General features: G+C 38.2%; 1 protein-coding gene across 2 annotated transcripts in view; it reads right to left on the minus strand.

The window, feature by feature from the left end:
* The window catches only part of Epc2 (enhancer of polycomb homolog 2), a 132740-nt gene extending 119625 nt beyond the window's left edge, over positions 1-13115 (minus strand). Inside the window, exon 1 of one of the 2 annotated variants that reach the window (XM_058573511.1) lies at positions 12725-13115. In XM_058573511.1, the coding sequence (XP_058429494.1) occupies positions 12725-12877 (153 nt within the window). In that variant the 5' untranslated portion in view covers positions 12878-13115. The remainder of the gene's footprint in view (positions 1-12724) is intronic. The other variant, XM_046426916.2, reaches the window with a different exon arrangement.
* Positions 13116-17359: the final 4244 nt, after the last annotated feature.

Consider the following 17359-nt stretch of genomic DNA (forward strand, 5'->3'; position numbering starts at 1 on the left):
ATGCTGGCAAGGATGGGGAGAAAAGGGAACCCATACACTCTGTAAGAATGTAAATTAATGCGGCCATTTTGGAAAACAGTATGGAGTGTGCTCAAAAACTTAATAGAACTACCATATAATTCAGCAATCCCACTACTGGGTATATATTAAAAAGAAAAAAATCAGTATGTAAATAAGATATCTGCATTCCATGTTCACTGTAACACTATTCACAATAGCCAAGAAAAAGAAACAACCTAGGTGTCCATCAACTGATGAATGAATAAGGGAAATGTAGTACGCATGCACAATGGAATAGTGTTCAGTCACAAAAAAAAAAAAAAAAAAAGAAATCCTGTCATTGACAACAGCATGCACAGCACAGGTGATTGTTATATTCAATGAAATAAGCCAGGCACAAAAAGACAAGTAACACATGATCTTACTCGTGTGTTATCTAAAAAAATTGATCTCAAAGTTGAGTAGATTGTGATTACAAGGCTGGGAAAAGTAGGGAAGAGGAAGAGGAGGAAGGGATGATTGATGTATTCTAAGTTAACAATCAGGAATAAGAAGTTGGGGTATGCTATTGCATAGTAGGGTGCTTACAGAAAACAATTACATATTGTGTAGTTTTCAAAAATGCTAGAAGAATACTGAATGAATGTTTTCACATTCAATAAATTAACAAAATAAATGTTTGAGGATAGAAATGATTAATAATTTAATTATTTGTGCTGTGGACTGAGCTAAGTGCTGGGGAGAAAATACAAACTACACATCTACTCTCAACTGGGGATGAGCTAAGCACATATTCTACAACTCAGCTACATTTCTAGCCCCTGACCTGATTTAAACATTAAACAGTGTACACAATTTACATTACACAACATATGAAAATGTGATTCCCCCATTAATATGTATAATTTTTATGTTTTATGTATCAATTTAAATACACCATATTAGGTTAATAGTTGTAAAACTAAGTTAAAGGGAATAAATTTAAGTTGTGCATAGTCTGAAAAAAAGAAAATTTCACATTTGATCTTTTGTGATGAGTCACAATCAAAAAGTAAGTACGCTAAAAATAGTGTATAAAAGTCACCTTTAGGCTGTATATACTAAGCATAAATAAATTTCATGTTTAAATCCAAGTCTTATCCCCAAGGTAATCTCATTATATATGCAGCAAGTATTTTTAAAAAATCAAAAACATTTCTGATCTCAAGCATGTTGGATAAGGTGTATTCAATTTGTATCTTATAAACAGATTAAAGAAGTTAGATGATTTGGGGTTTTGCTTCTCCAATTTATAGAGAAATTAACTATCTCAAAAAAAAACAAAAAAAAAAAAACAAAAAACTGTGGGACAGGCGCTGGGGCACATGCCTGTAATCCTAGTGGCTTGGGGTGTATGCCTGAAACCCCAGTGGCTCCGGAGGCTAAGACAGGAGAATCGCAAGTTCAAAGCCAGCCTCAGCAACTATGAGGTGCTAAGCAACTCAGTGAGACCCCGTCTCTAAATAAAATACAAAATAAGGCTGGGGATGTGACTCAGTGGTCGAGTACCCCTGAGTTCAATCCCCCGTACAAAAACAAAAAAAAAAGCTGTGGTGGCTAGTACTGCTTTGCTGTCCAAAAGAATGAGCAACTTCCCATGCTGTGTTAATGTCCCAACAATAGTCAGGCAACTTTTAATTATATCATCATTTCTAAACACTTTCCACAGAAATACAGGAAGACAATATCTACATTTACTTCAGTGCTTACAAGGAATAATCTTCCTTATATTGAACACATTTGTATTCTTCAGTGACATGCTTCCATGTAAAAACTAATAGATTATGCATTTCACATTAGTGTAACTCAATCTAAAGCTTTAACTAACTCCTCAGACTGCTCAGAAAATTTAGGACTTTGTGATTCATACCCAATGAGAATTACAATTAAAAACAATAATCTACATTATCAATTTAAATGTGATTCTTAACCTCCTCTGTTTTTTCATGGTAAATGAATTCTATGGTCACTTACTCTAGGCCTGATGACTCTTTGGGAGGCAGAAGGAAAACACACAAACTATGGGAAAGAAATAAGGGAGAGAAGAAAAGAGAAAGAAGTGCAGGAAGTTCACAGACCTCAGGAAGTCTGTTTAGGTGCCAATGACCTCAGTTAAGAATCCCCGACATAAAGACTTCAATGAAATTCCTTTTTCTACAAGGTATCCAAATTGTTGTTATTCTGTCATAATTTACTAAAATCCCAGAGCCAGAAATCAGATTTCCAGTGTACTAGAAACTAGCTTTATTTCAAGTCTTCTACCACTGCCACCGCCACCAATAACACTGCCTGTAGACCACATCCAACCATAGTAACCTACTACAAATGCACACATAATGATGTACCCAGCAAAACCTAGCTCCCCATCATCAAAATTAAACCCTGTATTCCCCAAATATAGAAAGGGAAATGCATACTCACATATACACATGTGTGTATATATATATATGTTCGGCATCACCATTTATAGTTTAAGAAATAATATAAACACGTAATGTTGAATCAATTACAGCAGTGTTTTTCAATCTGTAGGACGAACCAATGAACCACTAATCAAGAAAACCAATTTAATAGCTCATGACCAAAATTATTTTTAACACAATAGAACTGAAAAGGGAAAAAATATGTAGGTTTAGCTGATACTTATTACTTGCAAATTCCCATATTTGCAAATTTGCTTATTCACTAACTTTTATTTGTAACACCAAAATTAATACAGCGCTTTCAAAGTCATTTGTAAACATGTGCAAAGCAGTGAAAAATTTGAGTCATCAACACATTCCCAAATAAGATCAAACAGGGTGACACTTGTGTTTCAGATCTCACACTATAAACAAATGTCCTTCTCACATTCTATTCAGTGCCAGGTTTTTCCTATTTTTGTACTTTTTGTAATTGGTTTTACCATCTAAAGGGGCCCCCAAACAGTAAGTATAGTCTAGTGTTCCCAAGCACAAGAAGTCGATGAGTTAGAATGCTGCTGTGAGTTCAATGTCAATGAATCAATGACATATATTAAATAAGGCAGTTTTAAATAGAAAAACGCATAAAACAAAAAGCTATGTATTCATTAACTGAACCAAATCAGTGGCTCACAGGAACATAACCATGCATGTCCCGTAAGGATCAGTATTCAATAATTCTGTGCCCATGGTAACTTTATAGAACATAAATGCCTAAACAGTGAAAATGAATTGTATTAATGCATAGGTATACATGTGTGTCTGTTGAAGTACACTTTATTTCAGTTATACATAAGCAAACAACAAGTCAGTTAAAAAGAGTTCACACATTTTTCTACCTAGACAAATCATCCTACTATATCAGAATCACCCTTAAATTATGACTTGATTGGTAATTACACATGGACTTTATAAAAGCATCCTAAATATTCTAATGTGTGGCTGAGAACCACTATTCTATCTGTTAAGGTGATGTTTCTCAAAGTTGGGTCCCTAGACAAGTGGCATCAGGATCACCTGGGAACATTTTTAAAATGCAAACTCTCAGGGCCCACACTACACCTACTAAATCAGACACTACGGGGTAAGACCCAGAGATCTGTTTTAACAAAGCCTCCAAGGGATTCTGATGCATGCTAAATTTTGAGAATTGCTGACCTAAATCTTTTTATATTTCTTTTGGGGTTATTTGAAAACCCTGATGAATTCTGCTAATAAAGCCAACATGTAACTCCTACTGACCAAGCACCTACAATGGATAGGCAATCTTCTTCCAAGCACTTTACAAAAAGCAGACAAATAAAACTGATGCATTACTTGTACAATAATCAAGTAGCACTATTTCTTTATGACATCCTTCATTACAGTTTATTTTCCTCAGAATTCTTTTAATACACCATTAATAAATACACATTAAAATAGTCAACTTTGCCTGTCATCTCCCCCATCAACAGCCTCAAGTCCTTTGCCCATCCAAAATAAAAAAGGAGGAAGAAAAAAAAGGAAGGAAGGAAGGAAAAGAAAAAGGAAGGAAAAAAAAGTTGGGAAGTGAAGATATGAATTAGAGTCTAGCTAATAGACTCTTCCACTCTGCTACATTCCACTGACTTCACAACATACAAGCTGACTGGGGAAAAAAGAGACCCAAAAAGCAGATAAATAAAAGAAAATGATGCCAGGTGTGGTGGCACACACCTATAATCCCAGCAGCTCAGAAGGAAGATCACAGGTTCAAAGCCAGCCTCAGCAATGGCAAGGTGCTAAGCAACTCAGTGAGACCCTGTCTCTAAATAAAATACAAAAAGAGGACTAAGGATGTGGCTCAGTGATTCAGTGCCCCTGAGTTCCATCGGAAGGAAGGAAGGAAGGAAGGAAGGGAGGGAGGGAGGGAGGGAGGGAGGAGAAAGAAAGAAAGAAAGAAAGAAAGAAAGAAAGAAAGAAAGAAAGAAAGAAAGAAAGAAAGAAAGAAAGAAAGAAAAGAAAAGAAAGAAAGAAAAAGAGAGAAAGAGAGAGAGAATCTGGAAATGACTGACATTATCCTTCATAAAATTAAGTTCACAAGGAACAGGCCTGAGCAATGAAGTAGGCAAATATGATATTGTATTCTATTAATATAGTATAGACAAGGCACATAATCCTTTTTTATCTTAAAGGATTAGCTTAAAGATAAAATCAATCATGATAGACTTTTTGTTATCTATATTGGTCTCTTTCGTGGCTTATTTCTATCAATCTGCCTTTCCTTCTATTACCATTTCTCCAGTTCAACTCTACTTAAAACTTAATGAAGGACTGGGGTTGTGGCTCAGCGGTAGAGTGCTCGGATAGCATGTGCAAAGTCCTGGATTCAATCCTCAGCACCACATAAAAATAAATAAAATAAAGGTTAAAAAAATCAAACAAACAAAAAACTCAATGAAGATGCAAAGCTATGTTTAATTATACAACCAAACTCAATTCAAGTGATTAGCATCATGGTCAATGCCTATGTTATAAACTTTCCAACACATCAGAAAGTGACAGAAGTGCCTGGATTGCTACCATGCTTGCCTTAGGTACAGAATAAAAACAAATGATAAGTCAGGCATGGTGACCCACACCTGTAATTCCGATAGCTCAGGAGGCTGAGCAGGAGGATCACAAATTCAAGGCCAGCCTCAGCAACTTAACAAGGTCCTAAGCAAGTTAGTGAGACCCTGTCTCCAAAAAGAATAAAAATAAACAGCTGAGGATATGGTTCAGTGGTAAAAGTACTCCTCGGCTCAATCCCTAGTAGTAGTAATAATAATAATGTCCTTAACATATTTAGTCTAGTTGGGAGAATAAGTGCAATATTCTCTCTCTTCCTCACATATATATATACACACACACTCTCATACATACATAACTTTCACACACACATTCTTACACACAACCTCAAGTGAAAAACAGGAGCTATTTAAAAACACTTAAAATACTACCAAAATTCTGAACACTTAACAGCAACGTATAAGAGAAGCAAAGACAGTGAAAGAAAATAAAAATTGCAGAAATGATCATATTCAAAAGATGTAGAGTGGATTGCTCTATTGATTTCTAGGAAAATTTAGTATCAAATGGTCGATAAATGCAATTGATTCTCATTAAAAAAAGAACCCCAAGCCAAGATGATGGCATCCTAATAAGGTACTAAGGAGTTAAATCTTATGCATTAGTACTTTCCTAATATTTAGTGTCACATTAATATTAATATTTTCTTAACACTTAGTGGCACTTTTGTTAGTTCTTTTCATCTAATTAAGTCTGGACAATATGCCCAGAGATAGACATATGAATTCATAGATGCAAGTAATTTTTAAAACCAAAGGTAATTTAAAGATCATTCAATCCAGTTCTATTTCAGCAATGAGGAAACTAAGGGCCCAGAGGTTTCAATAATTTCTTCAAAGCCACACAAAACTTGTCCCTTGTGAAGGATTTGCTTTCTTAAAAGAACTCTGAAGATTTATTTTCTAGTTATTAATTTAAATTTATTTAAAAATGTAATACCAACAAAATATTCTAATTGAATTAAAGCACCTGGTCAACTTAAAGTTTTAAAAACAAAGTAAATATACAAATTCACCTTGGGACAAACCATGGATTAAAAAACTCCCTAAGTTTGAGACCATGTTATATACCCATCAGTAGCAGACCTCTCATGTCAGATCCCTGAGGAGCAGACTTAATTAGAACTAGAGACCTGATGCAATAGAGACCAATAATGCTCTCCATCTCAAGAATCTGGAATTCTAAATGAAAAGAAATATAACAATGATGATAGTAGCAACATCTAATATTTACTGAATGCTTACTACAGGCCACAAACTGTTCCAAGCACACTATAATTCATACTCTCCACAACCCCATGGGATTTTATAAATGACATTAATCTGCTCAAGGACTCAAATCTACATAGTCTGGCTCCAGAACACACACAGTTAAATATCCTACATTTTTTTCTCAAAAGATTGGGAACTGTTAAGAGTTCAATAATATTAATATCACTTGCTACTAAAGGGCCTATAGCTGCCCTATTTCCTGGGCTTCTGACTTATATTATTCAAGTGTAACAATTCCCAGTTCCTTAAAATAACCAGGTTTGGTTTCTGTTACTTGAAAGCATCCTAATCATCCCATCCTTCAAATATTTATAGGGCCTCATTTTGGGATAAGTGATAGAGAAGAAATCTAAACTTACACCATGGATAAATCATTCCTTTATATTTTTCAAAGAAATGTGGATATATCAGCCTCTTTCAGTCTATCATTCCCTTAAGTAGAATACTTTCAGTGACTCCACTGTGCCTACGGGATAATAAAGTGTAGAACAGTTAAGCTATAATGGATCTTAGATGTAATTTAGTTTTCAAGCCACCCATTACACAAATGAAGCAGTGTAACAATGAAGCTCAGGGCCATGGAGTCAATCAGCCATAGGGCCTGAGTTCTAATCTCAACTCTATTGTGTTCTCTTTAGCTAGGTGATTTTACACGCTTTACTTAATTTCTAAAACTTCAGTGTCTCCTGGAAAAGAGGTAATAGCATTTACACATCTTATTATTGTAATGAGAGCTCTAAACCATCTCAACCATCTCCTGAATTTAACAAAGCACAGGACTCAAATACACTAACACACTCAAAAAATGTTATTTGTGATGATGATCCTGATGAACAACCTGAGGTTAAGATATGGCTACTTAATGACAAAACCAAAATTAGAAACAGTAACTCCAGATTTGCATCTCAAAAGATCCTTCTTCTACAACACTCTACCAACTCCTGGACCCAACATTCAAAACTCTATACAAGCTGGTTTAATTTCACATTTTTTCAACCTAATCTCCATACCAATTTTTATTCACTTATTCATCAAGTATACTGAGGGCTGTCTTACAGTTTAAATAGTTTCTAGTGCTGAAGATGTAGAAGGTAACAAAAGAAAAGGAAGAAAAGAAAAAAAAAAGATGTATGTACATCCAAGTGTCCAAGTGTTTAAAAAAAAAAAAAAACAGCTGAGAGAATGATTAACAGTACTACCCTTCTAAGGTTTAGATCAGCAGGGGTAGGGTAGAAGGATAAGCAAGGAAAGATAAGTAAACTAAAAGAAAGGTTCTTCCATGTTTTCTAACATACACAGAACTTGTTTTAAATATTCCTTTACTCAGATATTTGTTTCAACTATACCCTATAACCAAATAAAAACCTGAATTGGTTCTTTCTCCTTGACGCCTGAGTTATATATTCAGTAAGCTGTCTCTCACTTCATTCAACTGCACTGACATTTAACTTTTTCTAATGTTCTTTTAATGTCTATCATGATTTAACCCAGTAGCTTCTCTAATTTTCCAGACACTATATATGTTTCTTAATGTCTCACATTCCAGGAAATCAAGGTCTACATTATCTTTTAGTCCTAAGAACATGTCAATACAAACTCACACAAACTTTTTGATATATGAACCCCTTTAAATAGTTACTCAATATGTTATTTAGATAAAGCCTGATATTTAGTTAATACCTGACATGTCATTTGCTTTTGCTGAAAGAAATGTTTCATGTTTTTACAATATCAATTTGCAAAACTGCACTTTGTATCTTTTGCAGAATCTATTATGAAATATAAAATACATTAGTGCCAAGTTATCACTGAAATGACAATTCCAATCAGTCATGATCTTTTTCTTTAAAAATAAGCAGAATTATAATGGTTCATGTAGACTTTGGCTCATGCTGGTATGAAGAAATATCTCAAGTCTACACATATCTGTGAGAGTTAATTAATACGATAAAGACCAATACTGCAGCCATACCTATGAGTAAACGGTATTTTACATGTAACGAGAGAAAAAATCTAAATAATAAAATGTATAGCTTCCTGCAAAATTCTTACATGCATAAGATAACTTAAACATTCATTGATAATAGTGAAAATGGGGAGAAGCAAAGCTTATGAACTACTTAGAAAAAAAAGAAAAATCTGAAAAGCAAGAAGCAAAGCTAAGAGAGGGGATATAGCCCAATGGTAGAGACCATGCTTAATGTGCACACAAGCACAAGGCCCAGGGTTTGATTCTCCCATACAAGAAAGGAAAAACAAGACAGAGTCAGAGTTAAGTGAAGAAAATGTACACTTTATAATGTAATAATCTGGCCAATTAATACCAATTTTTAAAGTTCTCAGAATCATACAAAATAAAATATTATTTACAAAAAATTATAATGAACAATTACTCAAATGATAATCCTGGGTTCTGTAAGAATCCTGAATATGAGGAATGGTGATTATGGACCTTTATTTATGTATTTTTATGTGGTGCTGAGGATCAAACCCAGTGCCTCACACATGCTAGGCAAGCGCTCTACCACTGAGCCACAACTCCAGCCCCAGGAATGGTAAATCAAAGACAAGGGCTTAAATTCTATCCCGGCCCATTACTAGCAATAAGACCTTCCAATTTCTTCACCTATAACAGAGAAAACTACTGCACCTCAAAGGGTTGTTACTAGGATTAAATGATATCCAAAACCAAAAACAACTCAAATATCCAACAGATGGATGGATATAGTATATCAATTCACTGGAATACTATACAGCAATAAAAAGAAATGCACACAAGGATATAAAATGCATCACACTGAGCAAAAGAAGCCTAATACAAACAAAATATGTACACATCTCTTTACATAAAGTTCTACAAAAGGCAAAACTAATGTACAGTGAAAGAAAAACAAAATCAGTGACTGCTGGGAACTAGCAGTACAGCAGGACTAGCTACAAAGAAGCATAAGGAAAATTTTACCAGAGTTGGAAATGTTCCATATTTTGTTTCCATGAGTGTATAAATTTGTCAAAATTTACATCTCATTCTATGTAAAGTTATACCTCAAAAAGGATTAAATGAAATATATGTTAACTCTCTGCACAGTACTTGGGCCATACAAAGTATTCAATAAATGGTAGGTATTATTTAAAACAATAACTATTACCATACAACACTCATGAGGTGGTAGAAGAACTACCTATCATCTGATTTTTCTGGTTTAGAGTTTAAATAAGCACACATTTAGGGCCTGGATTGTGGCTCAGAGGTAGAACACTTGCCTAGCATGCGTGAGGAACTGGGTTCGAGCCTCAGTGCCACATAAAAATAAAGATATGTGTCCATCTATAACTAAAAAATAAATATTAAAAAATAAAAATAAACAAACATACATTTATTGTATTTGACCTAGACCAAGTACCATGAGGAGTACTACAAAATTATAGAAGGCTATCAACTGGCAGATCCTAGGTAAACGACAATGAAAAGGGGCTGGAGATGTGTCTTGTTGGTAAAGCACAATTTCGTAGGTTCGATCCCTAGCATGGGGAGGTGGGGCAAGGAGTAAGAGAATGATGTGGTCAGCAATAATAGTAGCAATGTCACCAAAGCTAAAAGAAACCTAAATTACCATATTTAGGCATTGTTAGAATATAACTCAAAATTGATCAATGACTATATAAACAAAGTCCAATGACAGTCCACAGTTACAAAGAGGAGACAGTCCTTAATTTTATGGGGATGGGAAGTGAAAGAAGTGTAAAGAGGGGGAAGTCAACCATGAAGTCTTCAAAATGAAGTTATAAATTTTGCCAGCCACCCAGTAAAGGACGGTTTAGAAATACCAATCAACAATTATAAATCTATAGGCCAAGGGAGGATTTTTTTCTTTTTTTACAAATCATGATTTAAGAAAAAAATACTAATGAAGATAACCACTTAAGACATCTAGACGCTGGAAGCTGAACTGAAATACAATTCAAGTGAAACAAAACATCTGTGGAACTTATATTTTACTACTGCTTAGAACTGTTTTATTAAGGCAGAACTTTTTGTTTTAAAATACTACATTCTGCTTAAAAACATTATATAATTGGCGGTCGTGATGAAAGCCCAAATATTCTCATTTTTTTTTAACAGCATACATGCTATTTAAAAAAAAAGAAAAAGAAAAACTTACTACCCCAACTGGACATCCAGTAAGCAAGACTTTAGACTGTACATTTTATCCATTAGGGTTTATTTTAACAACCTTCATGTGTGCCTAGCATGGTGGCACAAGCCTGTAAACCCAGCCACTCACAAGGCTAAGGCAGGAGAATCCCAAGTTCCAGACGAGCCCTGGCAACTCAGAGAGATCCATCCTCAAAATTAAAAATTAGAAGGTTTGGGATTTAACTCAGAGGTAGAGTGCCCCTGGGTTCCATCTCCTGTAAAGGGAGTAGAGAGGGCTCCATTTGTAATATTAAATAGGCAGAAAGGATAGAATAAAGAGTTAGCAGTTCTGAGTTCTGACTTCAGTTCTATCAAAATTGGATTTTTTCTTCTTCCTTAAAATTGGGCAGGTGAAGCAGGCCAATGAATAGAATTTAAGTTTAGCACTTATGCTCCAAATGGAAAATCACAAGCTGTACTCAAAAATTAAAATTATGACAGGAGCATTTAAAATATATATATATATATAAAACTAATCTCAACTTTTCCCCTAAACCAAGATAAAATACCTAAACATGTGGTTAACTAAGGACCAAGTGTTACAGAGCTGAGTGCAAAAAATAAAAATAATGTATCTTCAAGGGGTTAACGATTCATTCTACAACAGGGGTCCTGACTCACTTCTAAAATAATAGGCCTCAAGTAATTACACACATTGACTTTAAGACTTATAAATCCTTTTTTTTTTTTGGAGGGGGGGGTGTAAAAAGCCATAAAATAACAGGAAATTTCCAAAGTTGTTTCTTAAAGTTCAATTTTCATACACACTATTAACATTGTTTTTGAATTATGCTTTTCATGGAAAACTAAAGTTAAAAACAAATTTTGTAAAACAAAATAAAAAATTCTCACATACAAGTCAGCTTTGAGCTTTAAGCACGAATCTTTTTTTTTAAACTGAATATTCATCCTGATGCTGTGGCTATACCATTTTCTGAAAATGTTGTCTTTCAAGTAACCAAACACCAAAGAGAAATGTGATTAAATCACAGCAGAAAGTAGTAATAACAGGGTAACACAATGAGGTCAGAACTCGAGCAGCCAATGAAAGGCGTAAGTGTATTTCCTGCAATATTAATAGTCAAAAAAGAAAACCAATCACGGAAACCTCGAGCTTTCTTTTGACAGTCACAGAAGCAAAAGAACCAATCCACACACACCCAAAGTTGACAATAAGGCGGGACTGTGGGTTCATTGAAGAAATTCTTGAAGGTGCCGTTACTATGAACTTCGCATCCAAGTAACACCACTCCAGAGTCATAAACATTCTCTGCCATGTCAAATGAAATTCAGTCTTGTGCAAAATTTAACAAGCGGTAGGAGGAACATTTTTGCCAAAAGGTCCTATTATCGAAAACACAACTATCAATCTGGATGTACTAGGTCCTCCACTTCTAAAAAGACCACCCTCCAATGGCAATTGTCAGGGACGCCGCCCAGAAAAGCGCTGCGCGGGCGGCTAGTCCGGGCATCTCGGCTTCCTCAAAACGCTGCGCACTAAGAGCCGGCGTCCCAGCAAAGCAGGCAGAGCCCGCCCGTTCGGTGCCTCGCAGTCCTCGAACGGCTCGGACCGCTCTCTAGCTACGTCCCACTCCGCAGTTGAGGCCCCCAGCACAGTGCTGCAAGGCCCCAAGCCGCTGCACCATCTCGGGCGGGGGAGTAAGGATTGTTACCTTGCTGAAAGATGTTTGTTTTGAAAACGCCTTACTTTCTTAAGTCATTGCACACAGAACCCAAAGCAAAACCAAATTTTCAAGTGAAAGAGAAATATTTCCTAGTCAAATGCTCGCTCAGCATTAATTAACTTTGAGCCTGGGGGAATTAAAAAAAAAAAAAAAAAAAAAAGGTAAACAGAGGCTGTACGCCAAGTGCGGCCAGCGCATCCCCTGCGCCATTCCCGGCCGCCGCTTACGGCAAGGCCCCCTTACGGCAGCGTAAGCGGCGCTGCGAGCTAATCACAACACTGGGACGCAACAACATGGCGGCCACGGGCGGGCGCTGCGCCGGCCGAGAGTTTACGCTACTCCGCCAGCGTAGGGTCCCGTGCGTTGGAGCGGCAGCGGCGCCCTCCAGCGAGCGTAAAGCGCTCTGTGAATGGCAAGGCCCGACTGACAAAGGGGAGGGGGGAGGAGGGAAAGGGGGGTAATAAACACTCGAGTCCCTACCGATTCCTCCTCCTTCTCCATCCCGGTGGGCATCTGGGGCACGGCCCGGTTGATGGAGACGCAGTCGTTGAGATCAGGCATGTCCTTGCCGCGGTAGATGGGCAGCGGTTTGGCGGCGTCCAGCGCCCGCGCTCGGAAGGAGAGTTTACTCATTGTCTCCCCGCCTTACAGGAACAGCCCGGGCGGCGGCGGCGGGGCGGGCGGGGAAGGGGGGAGGACTCCCGCCGCCTCCTCCACCTCCTTCCTCAGTGCAGCGCGGCCGGCCCGCTCCTCCTCCTCCTCCTCACTGCCCCCGGCCACAGCATGGGCGCCCACCCCGCCCGAAAACAGCCCCCCGCCGCCCGCGGCCGCTTCCACACACTAGATCCGCCGCTCGCCCGCCCGATCCGCTCCCTGCGCCATGGCCAACATGGCGGACATTACCACAGCGGCGGCGAGCGATCCCGGCAGCCCGCGCGAGAGCGCGCCCCCGCCGCGGGGACGCGCCTCGCCCTCTCCCTCCCTCCCTTCTTCCTCTCCCTTCCCCTCCCTCGCCTGCCCACCCACTCTCTCCGCTGCGCTGCCGGCCGGGGGAGCGTGCTCGGCCTCGCCACTCTTGGGGAAGACGGGGTGGCGGGTGGCGCCCCTCCGCTTGCCCGCCGGGTTTCTCGCGGTGTGACAGGTGCCAGGTGCGCAAGTTCCCCGCGTCCCAGAACGTGTGCCTGTGCCTTCGCGCCCGGGTCACTCCGCTCGATGGGTGACACAGAGGAAGGCGCCGGGCAAGAGACGGCAGCGCTGAGCCGCTCCTGTGTACCTAAGTCTGTGGGCGGGAAAGGACACTATCCACGGGAGACCAACAGCCGTCCCCAAAGCGCTTATTTCCAGGGCTCCCTGAGCATCTCCAGTTCGCGCATCCTGGGGAGATGCGAAAGGTCCATTCCGTCTGTCCACTCAGGGGTGCAGCGGCGAAAACGTTCAGCAGTCCCAGCTCTCTTCCCCGAATTCTCTGTTAAGTACCTGTCTGAAAGAGCTTTCCAAAGTAAGGCATCCTTGCTCAGCCTCGCATTCACTGGGAAGATGCTCATGGACACAGGGTTAATGGTTTGAGACTGCCGCATGCAACAAGTGAACTTCAAATCTGTCACCCAAACTAGAGTTATTTAGTGGACCGTAGATATTTCTCTGATTTCAAAAATGTTAAGAGTTCTTAAATGTTCGATTTAAAAAGTTTAACCAAGACACCATGCATTTCCCAAGGGGCCGATGTGTGTAAAATACTGTGTGCTGTGAAGACACAAAGAAATCTGAGATAAAGTTCTTGTCCTTATGTAGCTTTCGTGTTGATAGAATGACAGGACGGTGGGAAACATGAATAACAGTGAGAGTTATAAATACTCGAAGAAAGGGTCAGCTGCAAAGATAAATGACAGCCCCCCCCCCAGGTATGAATACTTGAAGAAAACTAGATGAAACGAGGCAGTAGTACGTGATTAATTATGAAATGGCATCTAAAGACAATTGCTGTGAGATTTCAGAGATAGGAAAAATAGTTTTAGCCTGAACTAGTTACAGGAAGCTCCAAAGAGGAGGTAAAATCAAGTTGGCTCGAATAAGTACCAACTATTGTTGATGTCCCCCTCTTTTTGCTGAGTTCTTGATTAGTCTTTAAGCATTACAGATTTCTCACAAAATCCCCAAGAAGAATGTAACAATTTTACCATTTTCTAATAACTGATAGATGGTTTGCTGAAGTCCAACAGCGAAAACATGGATTCCTACAGTCATGTTTACATGACATCAAAACTGTATCTTTCTTCACTAGCAACTCTTTCTGTACTTCCTCTTCGTTCCCCTCCTTTTCCTCCTCTCCCTTTTCCCTTTCTCTCTCCACCTCCTCCTCTGAAGGCAGGATGGTGGATATGGAGTTCATGATATGGAGTTCAGAGTCTAAATAATCTAACCAGTTTGTCCCGCAAGAGTAGGAGCATTGTTTAGTGGACTTGAGTGTTTTACATCCAGTTATTGGAATCAATGGAAACGCTGTGACTCACTTCTTGTAAGCAGTACCTTCCTCAAGCTTATAGGCATGGCCTGCTCTGAGTGCTACCCTCTGGAGCAGCTCCAGTCCTCTGCAAAGAAGAACATGAAGTTCTTGGGAGGGGGTCATTGCTGGGTTCAAGTAGGAAGAGTGGAGTGGAAGCATTGGTTGAAAAAATGAGTCATCCAGGGCTTTCAGCTGAATGCCCAGCTCTTCTCAGGTTCAGAAATGTTAGCTTTCTTCCAGTCTCTGTATTTATTGTTACTTCTTTAGGAAAATAAATATTAAGTATCTATAGCATACCAGCCATTATAGTGATACTTAAATGATCTCAATTAATTGAATTACACTTAATTCTTATAACTATATAACTCATAATATTTATTTATAAGCAGAATTATTATAATTTTAACAATAAAGAAGCCAGCCTCAGTCAAATAATTTGCCAAATGTCAACATAAATAACTCATAGAACTGGGTTCAAATCCAGGTATATCCTAGCTCCAAAATTCTTATATTCTCAACAATGCTACCCTCCTATCTAATACTTCAGTTCATTGATGATTCAACTTTCTAAAGTTGCTGATCCAACTTCCAACTAATGGCTGTTCAATGCATAACCCAGAGCCTAAAGATGCAATAGCCCCAAGAAATGACATTTGTTCCATTAATCAGTATATCCCCAGTTCCTTGCTTCATGTATAGCAGACATCTATTATCTGTTTGTAGACTGTTACTCCATGAAGAAATTTAATGATACCAACCCCAGCCCACTCCAGCTTGGAATTCATACATACATCCTACTGGCCTGTCATCTGACCTAGCATTGCTGCCAATATTTGCTTTCATTTAGCTTACTCTGTTCTCCATCTTTCTGAATTTGGCCATAGGAATTTTTGAATCAAAGCAACTCAAACTTTTTTGAAACCTGAAATTCAACTATAAGAGCAGCTTTTGCTATAGTGGTTATTTTGCTGTTATTCTTTTACTTTGGCCATGCAACAGATTTCTTCCCCAAATCTCCATTTTCTTCTTGTCCTGAAGGCAATAATTATAGAGCTGGGAATAAAACAGTTTGAGGCAAATAACACAATACATTTTTCAATGAAGACACATTCTTTGTTTTCTTGGCTTCCAATTCAGTGCCCAAACCAGACTGCCCCTGTTTCACAATTGGAAGTAGTGTTTATTTGTATGTAAATACAATTTTTCACAAAGTTTATTTCTAATCAATTTATAGTATACCCATATATTTGTTAATGCTAAAGACAGAAAATTACCTTTCAACCTTTGAAGTAGATCCTCTTATAAAATGTCTTTATCATACCTATTTCAAAGGGTTATGCAGCCTAAGAGCCTATTTTAATTTCTACACACAATGCACTGAGTACAATCATTCTAAAATCAATTCACTTCAAATATGCTCTAGATTATTTCCAAGTGACATGCATGTGGCCCAGGAAATTTAATGTGTAAAACCCAACAATTAGAACCAGTTCTAAAGTCATATTGAAAAATAAATCCCCTGTATAAATATAGTCTGAATTAGAACAAATAGTAAAGAACTGTAAAAATTGAGATTATATTCCAATTTTCATTTCCCACTGCTAAAATCAGGACAGGCAGCTTCCAAATAATGGACAAATTACTTTTTGAAAGGAACCTTAAAAATAGTAAACAGTTACTATTCAACTATTTCTGAGTTTTGTAAATGGGAAGTTCTTTCTAATTGGCTCCCTATTTCAGCAAACCCAATTGAAAGTTAATTAGGTTGGTATGTGAACTGCATCTCTACCCCTCCCCCTTGCATTCCCAGGAATGAGCCTAGAACCAATAAAGCTTCGTTGTTTTCCATATGTAATCTGAATGTGGGATCTGCATTTATTGCAATCGACTGGAATTAGTCCTATGGTTCCAGCACCCTTTATGGAGGCAGCTTGAATCTTTGAGATGATGGAGGCTATACTGAGAGGTGATATGCCAAACACCTACTTCCACCTTTTTATTCGCCACAGCAGAAATACCACATGATAAATAAAAACTTTGTAGTTGCGGCTCAGTCTCTTAGCAGAATCTCTTCTCTCAGACCTGGTTGGAATCACAGGGTGCCACCTTGTGTATAAACTGACGATTTACTTCCTAGTTCCAGAAAGAATCCAAATAGTCTCAAAAATAATCAGCCTGAAAGCTCTGTATTTTATTAACCCAGGGAAAATAAGGCAGATGTAATTGAAGGAAACAGATTTCAAAACACACAGCTCCAGAGAGTCCATGACACTTGGTTTTGAATCCCACCCATAGCCTGTCATTCCTCATCCCACCCCTGACCGGAAAACACACCCGATGCCCCACACATGGAATAGATTGACACTGCACATTCTGGCTTTTGAATGGAGATACCCGAAATAAGTAAAACTCTTGTGATGGAGCTGATTAATCTGACTTGGACAATTATCTGTGTCCAACAGCAATTGGGCTCGTAGATTTAATTTTAGGACTTTGGATTTGCGAGAGGCACTTGTTTCTATCAAGATGACAAATATGATCCTATTTATTTGAATAAAGTACATGATAGTGATGTTTGAAAAAAAAAAAAGAATTTGAAACTGGGAAACACA

Source organism: Marmota monax, unplaced genomic scaffold (assembly GCF_021218885.2).
Source record: "Marmota monax isolate L192 unplaced genomic scaffold, Marmota_monax_Labrador192_F-V1.1 WCK01_AAM20220418_F8-fsc00048, whole genome shotgun sequence".
Taxonomy (NCBI): domain Eukaryota; kingdom Metazoa; phylum Chordata; class Mammalia; order Rodentia; family Sciuridae; genus Marmota; species Marmota monax.